Source organism: Sinocyclocheilus grahami, unplaced genomic scaffold (genome assembly GCF_001515645.1).
Source record: "Sinocyclocheilus grahami isolate Dianchi unplaced genomic scaffold, SAMN03320097.WGS_v1.1 scaffold212.1, whole genome shotgun sequence".
NCBI classification, from domain to species: Eukaryota; Metazoa; Chordata; class Actinopteri; order Cypriniformes; family Cyprinidae; genus Sinocyclocheilus; species Sinocyclocheilus grahami.
This window is the reverse complement of record NW_015505391.1, coordinates 1,113,160-1,127,486: the sequence shown is the minus strand read 5'-3', so window position 1 is coordinate 1,127,486 and position 14,327 is coordinate 1,113,160. Positions and strand designations below refer to the sequence as shown.

Here is a 14,327-nt window from a genome sequence, read left to right as displayed (position 1 = left end):
AGTTTTGGCCAAGTTTAAGGATGCATCCATGTGGTTTGGTGTACCGCTCTCTTAATCTGTTTTGGTAAGTGTGTGTGGTGTTTATAGGGTGGTGTAGTCTAACTTGTTAACTATTCAGTGGTGTCTCAGTGACTGAAGGTATATGATCCTTGTACCTTGGTCTCCGTGGCGATGAGACTGTGGTTTCCTCTGCTTTTAATTGTGGACCGTTTGATAATGCTGCTGTGCTGGAACTGGTAATGGTCTACTAGCCCACCTATCTGCAGTGACACAAGGGGAAGAAGATTGTGTTTTATATATACAGGCGCTGCTCAAGTGTGACTGACAGAGATATAAATTATGTATTCATCCCTGACGTATGCCTTTGAAACAACAAACGGGTTATCCAACACCGCTGATAGACTTACCATCAGAGGCAACCTGAGCTACCACTGAACGATTCAGCAGAGCTTAAACTTTGGCTGCTGATTACTCTTTGACACCCTGTGCCTTGACATTATAATGTTGGCCGAAGCCATACCAGATTTAACCGGAACTAAACAGCCCCACTGTGGACGGCAGTTACACATTCCATTTGACTCAGTAGAGGAAGCCAGTATCTACATGTAACCAAAGACAACATGTGCGTAATTAGACAAAGCACACAGAGCAGGAAACCCAAATAGTGACCATGGGCCAAAGAAATCCCATGATGCATTGCACAACAAACCACTGGGATTAAAACTGGCCTAAAAGTGACACTACACACTCTAAAAAATGCGGGGTTAAATATAACCCAGCACTGGGTTAAAAAGGGACAAACCCAGCTATTGGGTTGTTTTGACCCAGCGGTTGGGTTGTTTTGAAAAACCCAACCGCTGGGTCAAAACAACCCAATAGCTGGGTCAAAACATCCCAATAGCTGGGTTTGTCCCTTTTTAACCCAGCGCTGGGTTATATTTAACACAGCATTTTTTAGAGCGCAGGAATATTCCAAGCTCTACTCACAGCATCTTTTGAAACAATTTTATTTGTATGTTTTTGAAAGAAGTCTCTTATGCTTATCAAGGCACTCCCTTTTGATGGCAAAACTGAATTTTCAGCAGCCATTACTCCAGTCTTGTCCTTGCTAAATAAAAGTATTTAAAAAAAAAAAAACAGTACTGAACCCAAACGTTTGAACTGTAGTATATGTGTTGACAGTTTTACATTTTACACAGTTTTACTGTACATTAGCCTGACTTATAGACTAGTTTCCATTTCAAATGCATTCCTATACACAACTTTGTTCCTGTTTTTTTCTCTAATTTTAAACTCAAATATTAAATTAAGTGAAAATTACATTTAAAAATCTTGAGTGTCATTTAAAAATTAGTGTCCTGTCTCATTAAATTATATCTCTTAAATTTACAATTGTTATATTTATTTGCACAGTAAGTTCCTTACTTATTTTCTCTCCGAGGAGACAAAAGAAAGTGTGCCAGTTGGTTTACTGAAGTAGGGTATAAGATGCCAACGAGTTTAGGAGCTCGTCTTGCATGGTTAAACACATTTATTATACAAGAGCCAGTGACCCAGAGACATGGGCTCGGTAAGAATGAAAGGCTAATTTGAAAGAAGACAAATTCTAGGAACAAGGACTAGAGTTTGTGTTTGCACAGAATGTGTTCATAAGAATATGAGTTTGTCTATGAAGTTTTATCATGGCAATAATTGGACCTGGTGAAACATCATCTTCTACTTTAACAGTAATTCAAGCATGACTTGAATAAAATTCCACATGGATTTGCTTTTCAATTTACCATGGTATTACCAACTGTGACCATCACTGTATCATGATGAAAAGTTACCAATTACAGTTCTGGGATCATGCAGAAAACATAAAGACACAAAAGCATCTATTTTGATAAATCACATTATGTTTTTTTATAAGCCTTTGAGATACATAAGCATTTCAATACTGGAAACACGCATTTTAAATAATTAATACAAAGTTTAAAAAATTACCAGTTTATATTGTAAAAAGGGAGACTGTCAAGCTTTTTTTTTAGATGTTAACAGATGAAACCTATTTAACTGGCAAAGCATTATTGCAGTGCACTTACCTGGCCCATGTTCACAAATCCGTATTTTTCTGCAATAAGATCAGCAGCATCAGAACCTCCAGTTATTTTAACCGCCCAGCGGTTTGTGAAGATTTTTGTCTGGACACATTGGAGTCCAATCCAAAGTAAAAATGCATATGGAAAAAGTGCTGTAGGAGACATCTTCAGACAGCTTCATGCAGAAATATTGATCTGATGACACTCCTCATTGAAAATTTCTCATTAAAAAGTGACTTGACATTGTCTATAATAGCATGGACTGTCAAATGATTGTAAAAAAGTTCCTAAAGGACCTCGTTTTACTGTGTGAGTGCTACTTCATTGTGATGGCTCCACTGCATCTGTTGCCGTGGCACATCTTCTCCAATTACAGTCCTATCAGTTTCTACAGGTGCACTGTGTGCTCGGACAGCAAACAGGAAACACTGGGAACACTGGATAATAGGCCTAACATCCATTCATGACATTATTATATTAAACAGCATTGGATCAATGTGCTTTTTAATATTATTTGCTTGCTGTATATTTAGCCAAATGCTTATTTGTATTTATTTTTTCCTATTTGTTATTTCTTTTCTCTTTTCTTATATATTTAGTTTTACATATAATTGTTGATGCCTTCTATGTAAACATTGTGTATAAATATAATTACCTTCAAGTAATCTAAAACCGTGTTTCTGAATTGATCGATTTTATTCACGTTAACTCAAGAACTGAATCAATATCAAGAATAAACCTCAATGCATTGGGTTACACCAAAATATGTGGTCAGATCAGGAAGAAATAGCTCCTTATGGCAACAACAACTGTATGTTTTCAGTGACAGTATACATTCAAATGTCAAAAACTTTGAGAATCATACAGCTTGCTTGCACAAATATAGATATGTAGATGTAGAATTTTTTTTTTTCTCAATTAATTAATGATGTTACTTTAAAGTATCCTGAGACACTTAAACCACATGCCTTTGAGTGTACTGGCCAAAGAAAAAATATTACACAATGAGTTGCACAACGAGTTTTAATGAAACACTCCTAAAGAGCCACACCCTGAGGAGATTAGACGTTTACACGGGTCATGAATACACCCATGTAATGAACAGATGTGTTTAGCATGATCCAGTTGAATGAAGATATTTATTGTTGTCTACGGAGTCCCACAGAGTGCCAGCACGATCTTCTCATAATCCCCTTTTGTTTCTTTCTGTAAAAACAAAGAAGCCACTTTTCATTGAGGTTTTAAATACGAGTGATCTAAGAACGCGAAATTAAATGCAGATCACACTTTTCAGATCACCCATTATGAGTTACACATACTCACCAGAAGGTCTTCCTGAAGGCTTTTGCCATACATCCTCTTGTACTCTTGCATGATTTTCAGCAGGTCAATTTCTGAACGACTCACAAGGATTCTAGTCAGCGTGTCAGTGTCGGTTCCCAGTCCCTATAAAGCAAGACCATATTAGAGTTTATTTGATTTGATGACGTGACTGAATTCTGTTGGCAGCTATTTTTGTTGGTTTGTCCATTTGTTAATAACAGGATAAGTTAGCACTTGTACCAAAGAAAATGTTAAACTTCTCAATCTTTGTAATGCAGTTATAATGGTATTAGTTGAGATGCCAAATCTGACCAGTTATTTGTGAAAATGCAAATTTGCTTAATATAGTGATAAATAGATTTGAACAAAGTCTTCTTCATCAAGATGTTGACACCCTGATTGCTATCCTTTAGACCAGAAAAAAAGTCATTTTAAAGTCTTCAGAAATTGGGTTCTAGCCTCTTTGATCATTGGAGCAGATAAAAAAACAACACAGAAATTCTCTGAAAAAAATCGATCAAATGGAATACATTTCATGAATTTCTCTGCAACTTTACCTTCATAGCCAGTTTGAGCCTTTCTGCAAAGTAGGCATGTTTGTTCAAAGCACTTTTCACTAAAACATGAAAAAGACAGTAAGAACATTGTTAATGCAAACACAAACAAACAAACAAACAAATTAATTAATTCCTTTAATTATAATAATTCTTCTTCTTCTTATTAATTATAATTATAAATGAATTTGAACAATGTTCAATATTTTTTTTACATAAATTTAGTTAATCTTGGATATTTGTACCTAACCTAAGTTTTTGTGTGTGAGAATGAAACCACCCTCAACGAAACCACCCTCAACACGCACAGCTGGAAAAACAGGCCTGTCTTTTGAAAAAGTTTTAATAGAGCTGCCTTCATTCATATGGCCACTGAAGCATTTAAAACGACTATTTCTCTTTCACACACCCACACAGACTTAAATTAAGTCTTATATATTTACCCAGGGTCATCAGGCAGTCTTCAAAGTTTCCACTCAGCTCACCCTCAAGATCTTTGGCCAAACCGTCTTTGCTGAATTGGCCATAATATTGTAAAACTGTAGATTTTAAACAACACTGTTAGTGCCTCAAAGAACCAAAATGGCATATCATAGAAATCAACTATCTCTGAAGAGGAATCAGAGTTCTCCACTTACTTTTGCACAACTGAGCTTCACTCCTGTTTGTGAGGATGTCAATCAGAACAGAGCAAACAGTGCCAATCCGATTCTCTCCTGCTTCAAAAAGAGCCTGAAACAACAACATAGCAAAGTCAGAGACAGTCAGTATCTACATTAGGTAACTCTTTAGAATAATGGTCCGTGGTTAACAAGTATGCAGGAAGTAATAGGTAGTGCTACATGAACACTGAACCTTATACTATTACCTAATATGGAAGCAAGATTAACTAAGCAGTAAGTAATAGCAAATTTAGGACAAAGGTAGTTCCTTATTAGGTATTTGATAATTACTAATTAGAAACATCCTCATTGAAAACTACTTGCAAACTATGACCAATTAATAAAGAATAAACGATTAATTATTAATCATAACAGTAACATGTCTAAAAAAGTGAACAATTTTCTTTTTAAAATTCTTAACATGGTCATAAAATGTCTTTTTCAGAATCTTGCGCCTCAAATGGGTTCTTCGTGGAAACTAATTTATGAATATTATATCCCCCCAAATATGGCTACAGGTTGAGATTGTGACTACTGCTCTTACCGAATGATGGACGTATGTTCTCTGTTTATTTCAAACTTAGACATAGAATAATAATAATAATGGTAATTTGCATTAAATGTAAATAATTCAAAAGTGATGCTGAAATTATTTCACTATTATGATCTTTTCAGTGTCAGTTCAATATGTCTCTGACTCTAAAAGACCTACCTTTAGTGACAGTATCCTGGGGAGGACTTCTCTTTAGGATATAAATATAAACCATGATGTTCTCGTCAAAAACAATTTGCATCCTTAATGAAGACATTGACTGCATTTATATTACGTTAAGCACAAAACCACATCTTCCAGATTATAATGTCTGTTGGAATATCACTAGTGCCTCGCAGAAATGCATGGCTGTAGATGTATGTGTCAGATATAAAATACATTAAAATATAATATATATATACTCAATAATTATATATATATATATATATATATATACAGTATATATATATATACTCAATAATACTCATAATTACTCAAGCGTTACCTTATCAGCCCACTTGAGTAATTAGTGAGGGGTTAACTTGTTAACGTGTTTTTCACTTTAAAATCATGGTCCAGATAACTAGTAATTCCTGCGGGCCAACAAGGTAACGCTTGAGTGATTCGTTTATAGGCATGTTATTATTGTGATTAGTAATTAATTGGTTATTCTTTATTAATTGGTCATAGTTCGCAAGTAGTTCTAGCAAGATTAACTAAGCAGTAAGTAATAGCAAATTTAGGACAAAGGTAGTTCCTTATTAGGTATTTGATAATTACTAATTAGAAACATCCTCATTGAAAACTACTTGCAAACTATGACCAATTAATAAAGAATAAACGATTAATTATTAATCATAACAGTAACATGTCTAAAAAAGTGAACAATTTTCTTTTTAAAATTCTTAACATGGTCATAAAATGTCTTTTTCAGAATCTTGCGCCTCAAATGGGTTCTTCGTGGAAACTAATTTATGAATATTATATCCCCCCAAATATGGCTACAGGTTGAGATTGTGACTACTGCTCTTACCGAATGATGGACGTATGTTCTCTGTTTATTTCAAACTTAGACATAGAATAATAATAATAATGGTAATTTGCATTAAATGTAAATAATTCAAAAGTGATGCTGAAATTATTTCACTATTATGATCTTTTCAGTGTCAGTTCAATATGTCTCTGACTCTAAAAGACCTACCTTTAGTGACAGTATCCTGGGGAGGACTTCTCTTTAGGATATAAATATAAACCATGATGTTCTCGTCAAAAACAATTTGCATCCTTAATGAAGACATTGACTGCATTTATATTACGTTAAGCACAAAACCACATCTTCCAGATTATAATGTCTGTTGGAATATCACTAGTGCCTCGCAGAAATGCATGGCTGTAGATGTATGTGTCAGATATAAAATACATTAAAATATAATATATATATACTCAATAATTATATATATATATATATATATATATACAGTATATATATATATACTCAATAATACTCATAATTACTCAAGCGTTACCTTATCAGCCCACTTGAGTAATTAGTGAGGGGTTAACTTGTTAACGTGTTTTTCACTTTAAAATCATGGTCCAGATAACTAGTAATTCCTGCGGGCCAACAAGGTAACGCTTGAGTGATTCGTTTATAGGCATGTTATTATTGTGATTAGTAATTAATTGGTTATTCTTTATTAATTGGTCATAGTTCGCAAGTAGTTCTTAATGAAGATATATTATTAGTTGATAGTAATTATCAAAACCTAATAAGGAACAACCTTTGTCCTAAATTTGCTATTACTTACTGCTTAGTTAATCTTGCTTCCATATTAGTTAATAGTATTAAGTTCTGTGTTAAAGGGACCTTACGCTACGCCTACGTCATCCGCCGGAATGAACACGCGTACGACAGTTAGCGGAAGCTAAAGATTATGGTCTATAAAGTTTTAAATATGGATATTTTTTTTACAAAAACGCATTGATTCGCTTCAGGAGAATCAATGCGTTATTCACCCCCCAGAGCAGTGCGAGACACTTTTTTTTATTATGGATGGAGGCGTTTTATTGGACTTCTTTTGGACTATTGACAAGAAACACCCACTCACTGCCATTATAAAGCTGGGAAGAGCCAGGATTTTTTTTTTTATATAACTCCGATTGGATTCGTCTGAAAGAAGAAAGTCATATACACCTAGGATGGCTTGAGGGTGAGTAAATTATGGGGTAATTTTCATTTTTGGGTGAACTATCCCTTTAATATAGTACTACCTATTGCTTTCTGCATGGTTACTTGTTAACAACGGATCATTATTCTAAAGTGTTACCCGTTGTTTGTTTCCATTTATAATGCTTATTACATGGCTTTGTGCAAAACTTGATTATGTTGGGTCAAACATTGAGTGGTCAGATAGTTTTTTAATGACTGCAAAATTATATAATGGACCACTGTCCATAGCAACACATGAAAATGGAAACGCTGATCTGAAGAACAACAAATCAGTAAGCCTAAGTACAGAGTTGAGATTTTGCAGTAATGACCAGCTGACAAACATCACTGGCTATAGAGTAAGTGAAGAATCTTTACCTTTGCATCACTCTTAGCCATTCCATCATCAATGTTACGGTCTTCACTCCTGGTAGCCTGAAGTTATTAGATATTGATTAGCAATATGTCATCATCTATCTATTCAATACACATAAAATATTATTTTCTTGTTCTCTAACAAAACTGTCACTGAGCTGTTATTTTTGTACCTTGCAAAGGGCAAGCAGGGTAGTCTCGAGATCTCCTTTAATGTCACTTTTAATATTTTCCTCCAGCAGCTCTCCATAGACTGTACAACAGAAAGAGGTTAGCAGCTACCTCTGCTTTTAGGAAGAACATGTACAGTATGCTTGTAAATCTTTCTTGTTACCTTCTTTGTAAGAATTCTTCAATGCTGTAATCTCCTTGTTTGACCTGGTCCCCAGAATTTCATTTAGGACGGCCTCACTTGTCCCAGCACCCTGATTATCACATTTTGTGAATGACATTTTAGTGTTAGTAAGTAGATTTAAGTATTTAGTAAGGCTTTGAATAAAATCAACACACACACACACACACACACACACACACACACACACACACACACACACACACACATATATATATATATATATATATATATATATATATATATAAGAATATTGCATATATTGCAATAAGAACAGTTACAAGTTGTACCTTCATGGCTCTTTTCATTTCAAAAGCATCATACTCGGGAGGAGTCAGCAGCAAGGCCAGGACCACTTCCTCAAAATCTGACTTCAGAGCTTTTTTCAAGTCAGCTGCCAGATCCTGAGGATTAATAAATTAACATTAAATTAATAAAAAGCTATTAGTACAAAATAACACAAAAAAACAACAACTTGGAATTGACTTGGACCTACAGATACTGTAAATGCCTTGGCTCACTCATCTACAGTATGTTGCTTCGTATGTCACTTTCAAGGGTTGATAAAAAAAAAACTTTAGATAGCATTAAAACCTTGGACTGTGTATGAACCCACCATTGTCATTTAGACAAGACATTTTAGACAACCATTTCAATGACCAAGAAAGCCTGAACCGAAATTGGCAGATGGCACAATATATTACTTTCACTCATTCATCTGTATTGTCCCATACTGTCATACAGTCCATACAAAAGGATTGCTAAAGTGAAAAATTTTCAATTGTTAATCTTTCATTATTTTTGGTGCATCAAAAAAAATTAGACTACGTATGAAGCCTCAGTGTTATATTTAGCGATTAACGAATGTTATTTAAGGTGGAATGGAAAGCTTCAATAAGTAACAGATGAATAAGTAACTGGATTCAATGAACACTGAATACTTAAAAAAAGGTTTTAAAGGATGTGGATATGCTTACTTTTCCTGCACTCTGCTGATAAGCTGCTTTGATCTGTTGTCTTTGTGCATTGCTCCTCTTTGCTATCACCTCCACAATAGTGGCTTCATCCACACCTTCATGAGAAGAAGACAGGGCACCTGAGCAGCTGTTTTCACATGAGCATCATTTACAGAGTAATACTGCTGGATCTTGGTATTAATGGGCAATTGCACATGAGTGCACTTGATTCCTTTTAATTAATCACTGGTAAATTAGGTCATTACAGCTGGAAGCATTATAATACAAGTTCCAACAGAGCTATATATTGGGTAAAAGTATATAAGCACTCTTCCTGCTATGACATAATTGGTGAGGTGTGTCTTCCAAACATGCAACAACACAAACAATTCATTTGCAAAACTTCTTGAGTTTCAACAGAGCATATTAAACGTGTTTAACTTTGCATTTTACCTTTGGTCTCAATGGCTTTCTTTAATTTTGCAGCATCATTCTGGGCATTAAAATTAGGATCAGCCTTGACTGTTCCAAAATATCCAGTCTCAAAAGGAGCAGGTCTAAAACCCTGAGATGAAATATATAGCAACATATAAGTACATATAATTAATGGTAGGTTTCTTTTGAGGTGTGCTTGAGTTAGTCATTACATATAGGAGACCTACCTAATGTTTTACCCACATTTGTTTGAATGACCATAATGAAGGTAATGTATTTACTTACCGTGTCATCTTTTTGTTGCTCAAATAATTTCTTTAAAAAAGCCATCTTGAGAGTTTTGAAGACACTATAAAGAACTAAGCACATGAAGAAGTTATTGCAAACATTGTCTGGATTAATATACTGTAGATTGACATATCAATTCCATTAACATCATCAATCACTTCATTATGAATATAGCATCATGAATACTTGTTGGCAATGTTAATTAGGGTAAGCTACAGACTTGCAGTTAAATGCATTTACAAACATAACTCACCTGTTCCTCTGTGAAGTTCGTAAGAGCTGATCTGAAGTGGGTAATTTCAGGAACAGAAACTGTCTTTTTATTCCTTACACACACCCATCGAAAAAAAAATTGGGCTGGGTCAAGATAGACCAGGTTGTTCTGGTTGTACCTGTCTGTAAAGCTTGTGATAATCTATCATTTAATGTGTTTGCTGTGCTCACCCCAAGTTGTAGTCTAGACCTAACACAAAACAAACCTTACATTGAAACTTGCATATGCAATGATATTGTTCACTAGATAATGCATAAGATGCAGATGCTTTAAACTGAAGTTTATTGGTTGTGGAATTTGTCTCTTTGATTATGAGAATAGAAACACAGATAAAGTCACAGTTCTCACATACTGCTAACCGATATGCTCATCGCAATGTAAAATATTGCCAGGATTACATAGTGATTTGTTACAACAACAATAATAATATACAGTTGTAATAAACTGTAATAAGCACTTGGATTTCTACTATGAAAATAGTAGTTGAAGTTGTAGCTAGGAATATTATACTGACAATAACACTTACAGTGTGCACAATGACTGACTTTTTTCCAAATTTAAATGAAACAGTTTTCATAAACCAACTATGTGGGATTAAGTTGTGCTGACATGGGTAGGTAATATAACAATGCAATGAATTTGCAGATGTTTTTCACATAATTCAGACATGTAAGAGATGATTATTGAGTGCCACAGAGAGCCAGCAGAATCTTCTCATAATCTCCACTTGTTTCCTTCTGTAAAACCAGAAAAAGGATTTATGTAGGGGCAAACCTGATTGAATTCATTGGGAAGTGACTGGATCGTGAAAAGTGACAATTTCATTCCATAGTGGATGTGAAGTAAATGGTCTCATTTTTTATTTCATGTTAGCTTCAAGCTAGTTAGTTAGAGCTTTTCAAATTATGGAGACTCACCAGAATAGCCTCCTGAAGGGTTTTGCCATACATCCTCTTAAATTCTTGAATGATTTTCAGCAGGTCAATTTCTGAACGACTCACAATGATTCTAGTCAGTGTATCAGTGTTGGTTCCTAACCCCTAGAAGTCCACATTACAGTTAAATTCATGTGAAATTTTGTAATAAATGAATATTTTAAATATCAAAAACACAACTACATGGGCATACTGAAATATACTCCATGAATTCCTTTGCAACTTTACCTTCATAGCCAGATGGAGGCTTTCTGCAAAGAAGGCAGGTTTGTTCCAAGCAGACTTCACTAAACATAAAAAATAAGAATGTTTTGAGGTTTTGGTGAAAAGCTGTTGCGTGCACACAAACAGAAGATGTGACTTCATACTGCTTGTTTTAGTTATTATTGTATCTTTGTACCTATCTTTGTGTGACAAGGGTTTGTGTGATAAGGCTGACAATACCCACTCTCGACATGCAAAGCTGGAAAAACAAGCTTCCTAAAAGCTTTGCTTTGAATAGTCTTTCTATTGCTGAAGCATTTGACATGTCTAGAATCTCTCGCACACACCCGTATACACACAGATTAAAATGAAGGCGTGTTTCTATACCCAGGGTCATCAGACAGTCTTCAAGGTTTCCATGAAGCTCACTCTCCAGTGCTTTGGCCAAACCCTCCTTGCTGTATTTGCCATAATACTGGAAAACTGCAAAAACATTTTAAATAACATTATTAGTGCCTAAAAACATAAAGTCAACTCTCTCTGAAAAATAATCATATATGTAACATTTGTATTCTGCCATAGATGTTCCACTTACTTTTACACAACTGAGCTTCACTCCTGGATGTGAGGACATTAATTAGGACAGAGCAAACAGTACCAACCCGATTCTCTCCTGCCTCAAACAGAACCTGTACAAAGCAGAGACAGTGAGTGAGTCCACCGAACAAGAAAACCAACAAGATGTCAGTAAAACAGTTTATGAACAATATGTCACATAATGTCACATTTACCACAAGAAAGACTTTCATTGTACATAAACTTGATAGTCAGCTAGAAACATAACTATAGAGAAGAGAATTTTGATAAATATGTACAAATATTTCATTCATTATAACTTACTTAACATTTCGTCTTCATTTGTAATGTATGTTTGAATAAATCTGTCATGAGAATGTACAGGGAAACTTGATATAAAAACGCAGACTTAGAAAATGTTTATATAATAAAATCATGGCATGGTGGCTTCACTTGTTACAATGTCTTGAGCAATCCAGTTCATTATTATTAGTAATTGTAGCCATTGCAGTGTGAATAGTGTCTCCTATGCCTACACTGAGTGTAATTACTCCTGGTCATAGATTTAGTTGGTGCAACAGGTGTAAATATTTATCAGAAAGCTGGACGTAGCTAAGCTGGATGTAGCTAAGCCTAGCATAGGGCTTACATCCAACTATTTTTTACATCACACTCATAACTGTACTGTTTTACTTTGTTTTACATCTAACTGGGGCAACCGGCCCCGGATATTCCCGTCCATCTTCTCTGAACTGGGCATTACAATAACTGGACCTTGCTGTCTTGAGTCTCACCTCAAAAGGCAAATCCATCAATATTTTAATTAGCTAAGTACTGGGGTGCCTCAGGGTTCAGTGCTTGGTCCCCTCTTCTTCTCAATATGCACAACTTCACTGGGCCAAATATAAAGCCACACAGCTTCTCCTATCACTGCTACATGTAGTCCCGGCCTGAAGACCGGGAAGGCTATCTAACCTTCCACTTAGACATCTGCGCCTTCAGCTTAACCTTGCAAAGAGAGAACTCTTCGTCATCTCAACAAGTCTATAAGTTAACCACAACATCAATGTACAGCCGGATTCAACAATGGTAACGGCAGTTAAGTCAGCTAAGAACTATGGATGAAGCACTTGTTCAACCAGATAATCCTCACTATCCACATCACATCCACATCTCAACAACCGCCCAGTCACTCCTCTTCACTTCCATTAACTCTGCTTAAGGCTTAATAAAGGTTAAACTAACTTCAATAGCAATAAAAACAATTCTAGTTTACTATAGAAATTCAGAATTGTAGCACTACTAAAACGGTTGTCTCCATGTGCTATCCAAAGATGCTTCAGATAAAAGTGCCTGTTAAAATAATATATGTAAATACACCAATAATCACCCTTTTTAAAGTGGTTCCACATATATCATAATATATACATTAATTTACTCAATAGGTGTAAAAAACAAAGAGTTCACAGCCCTAAACCACCCAGTTCCAAAATGAATCACAACAAAACATTTGATTAGAAGCAAAAAATATCAGAAAATCTAAAAGACAAAGGTACAAAAACTGTGTATGCAAAGCACAGCTGACGTAAAACAAGAAATGCAATAACTTGCAATTTTATGTTTCAATCAAAGATGGCAGTAGTGCACTTTTAAACAGCTACATTTTGTCTAAATGTAAGTTACTCAATATTAACTTTCATGTATAAATGTTGTATAAAAGCAATATCACACTCATAACTGTACTGTTGTACTTTTTGAGGTTGTTTAATTCAAATAGCACTGACTTACAGCTTCTACAGAAACATACACTATAGTCCATGGAGAAAATGAACGCAATATTCCAGATACCAATCCAAATTCATAACAGGTTACTGAAAATAATCATCACTAATGTGATTAAATGAGCTGATTCGTCTGAGTCTAAATCATACCCAGACGAATCAGCTCATTTAATCACATTAGTTAATGCGAGTTGTTACAGTGTTGGAGTGGAATCTGTCACAGTACCTTTGCGTCACTCTTTGCAAGCCCATCGTCAATATTATAATCTTCACTCCTGGTAGCCTGATGTTATGAGATATATATTCAGTACACATAACAGATTTAGTTTTCTTATGGTGTAACATAAATAGACTAAAGTTAAACAGTGTAATTTCTGTACCTTGCAAAGTGCAAGCAGGGTAGTCTCGAGATCTCCACTAACTTCACCTTTAATTTGTTCCTCCAGCAGCTTTCCATAGACTTTACGACAAAAAGAAGTTAGCAGCTACACACACATTTGCATTCAGGAAGTACATGTATGTATTTGGATCTGTGTTGTTACCGTCTTTAAAAGTAATTTTCATCGCTGTGATCTCCTTGTTTGATCTGGTCCCTAGAATTTCACTTAAGACAGCCTCTTTTGTCCCAAGATCCTGATTAACAATTGAATTTTAGTACAGAAATCTTTAAATAAAACATTGGATGGTTGTGAAAACTGTCACTAACAAGTATAACATAACATAATATACAGTATATATATATATATATATATATATATATATATATATATATATATATATATATACACAC

The 14,327-nt window shown here is 34.9% G+C and overlaps 3 protein-coding genes across 4 annotated transcripts in view; all 3 read right to left on the bottom strand.

Moving 5' to 3' along the window:
* pcsk5a (proprotein convertase subtilisin/kexin type 5a) overlaps nucleotides 1–2,246 on the bottom strand; it is a 38,684-nt gene extending 36,438 nt beyond the window's left edge. The window contains exons 1-2 of the mRNA XM_016286615.1: nucleotides 2,085–2,246; nucleotides 156–260 (exon numbers count right to left, since the gene is read on the bottom strand). Coding sequence (XP_016142101.1) covers nucleotides 156–260; nucleotides 2,085–2,246 — 267 coding nt within the window. The remainder of the gene's footprint in view (nucleotides 1–155; nucleotides 261–2,084) is intronic.
* Nucleotides 2,247–3,086: 840 nt separating this feature from the next.
* Nucleotides 3,087–10,076, bottom strand: LOC107595998 (annexin A1-like). Its single transcript, XM_016286601.1, has 13 exons — nucleotides 10,021–10,076; nucleotides 9,765–9,838; nucleotides 9,498–9,609; nucleotides 9,066–9,160; nucleotides 8,379–8,492; nucleotides 8,071–8,161; nucleotides 7,910–7,989; nucleotides 7,740–7,796; nucleotides 4,597–4,690; nucleotides 4,402–4,497; nucleotides 3,962–4,020; nucleotides 3,405–3,527; nucleotides 3,087–3,287 (listed from the first exon to the last, which is right to left on the bottom strand). The coding sequence occupies exons 2-13, from the start codon at nucleotides 9,807–9,809 to the stop codon at nucleotides 3,231–3,233; spliced, it is 1,023 nt and encodes a 340-aa protein (XP_016142087.1). The 5' UTR covers nucleotides 9,810–9,838; nucleotides 10,021–10,076; the 3' UTR covers nucleotides 3,087–3,230.
* Nucleotides 10,077–10,153: 77 nt separating this feature from the next.
* LOC107595997 (annexin A1-like) overlaps nucleotides 10,154–14,327 on the bottom strand; it is a 7,726-nt gene continuing 3,552 nt past the window's right edge. For both annotated transcript variants that reach the window (XM_016286598.1, XM_016286600.1), the window contains exons 6-13: nucleotides 14,080–14,170; nucleotides 13,918–13,997; nucleotides 13,764–13,820; nucleotides 11,776–11,869; nucleotides 11,568–11,663; nucleotides 11,205–11,263; nucleotides 10,959–11,081; nucleotides 10,154–10,778 (exon numbers count right to left, since the gene is read on the bottom strand). In XM_016286598.1, the coding sequence (XP_016142084.1) occupies nucleotides 10,722–10,778; nucleotides 10,959–11,081; nucleotides 11,205–11,263; nucleotides 11,568–11,663; nucleotides 11,776–11,869; nucleotides 13,764–13,820; nucleotides 13,918–13,997; nucleotides 14,080–14,170 (657 nt within the window). In that variant the 3' untranslated portion in view covers nucleotides 10,154–10,721. The remainder of the gene's footprint in view (nucleotides 10,779–10,958; nucleotides 11,082–11,204; nucleotides 11,264–11,567; nucleotides 11,664–11,775; nucleotides 11,870–13,763; nucleotides 13,821–13,917; nucleotides 13,998–14,079; nucleotides 14,171–14,327) is intronic.

Coding starts and splice junctions, on each gene's coding strand:
- LOC107595998 (XM_016286601.1), bottom strand. CDS start 9,809: ATGGCTTTTTTAAAGAAATTATTTGAGCAACAAAAAGATGACACG. Junction 7,797..7,909: donor CCCTGCTTGCCCTTTGCAAG/GTACAAAAATAA, acceptor TAATAACTTCAG/GCTACCAGGAGTGAAGACCG. Junction 3,528..3,961: donor GGCTCAAACTGGCTATGAAG/GTAAAGTTGCAG, acceptor CTTGCTTTATAG/GGACTGGGAACCGACACTGA.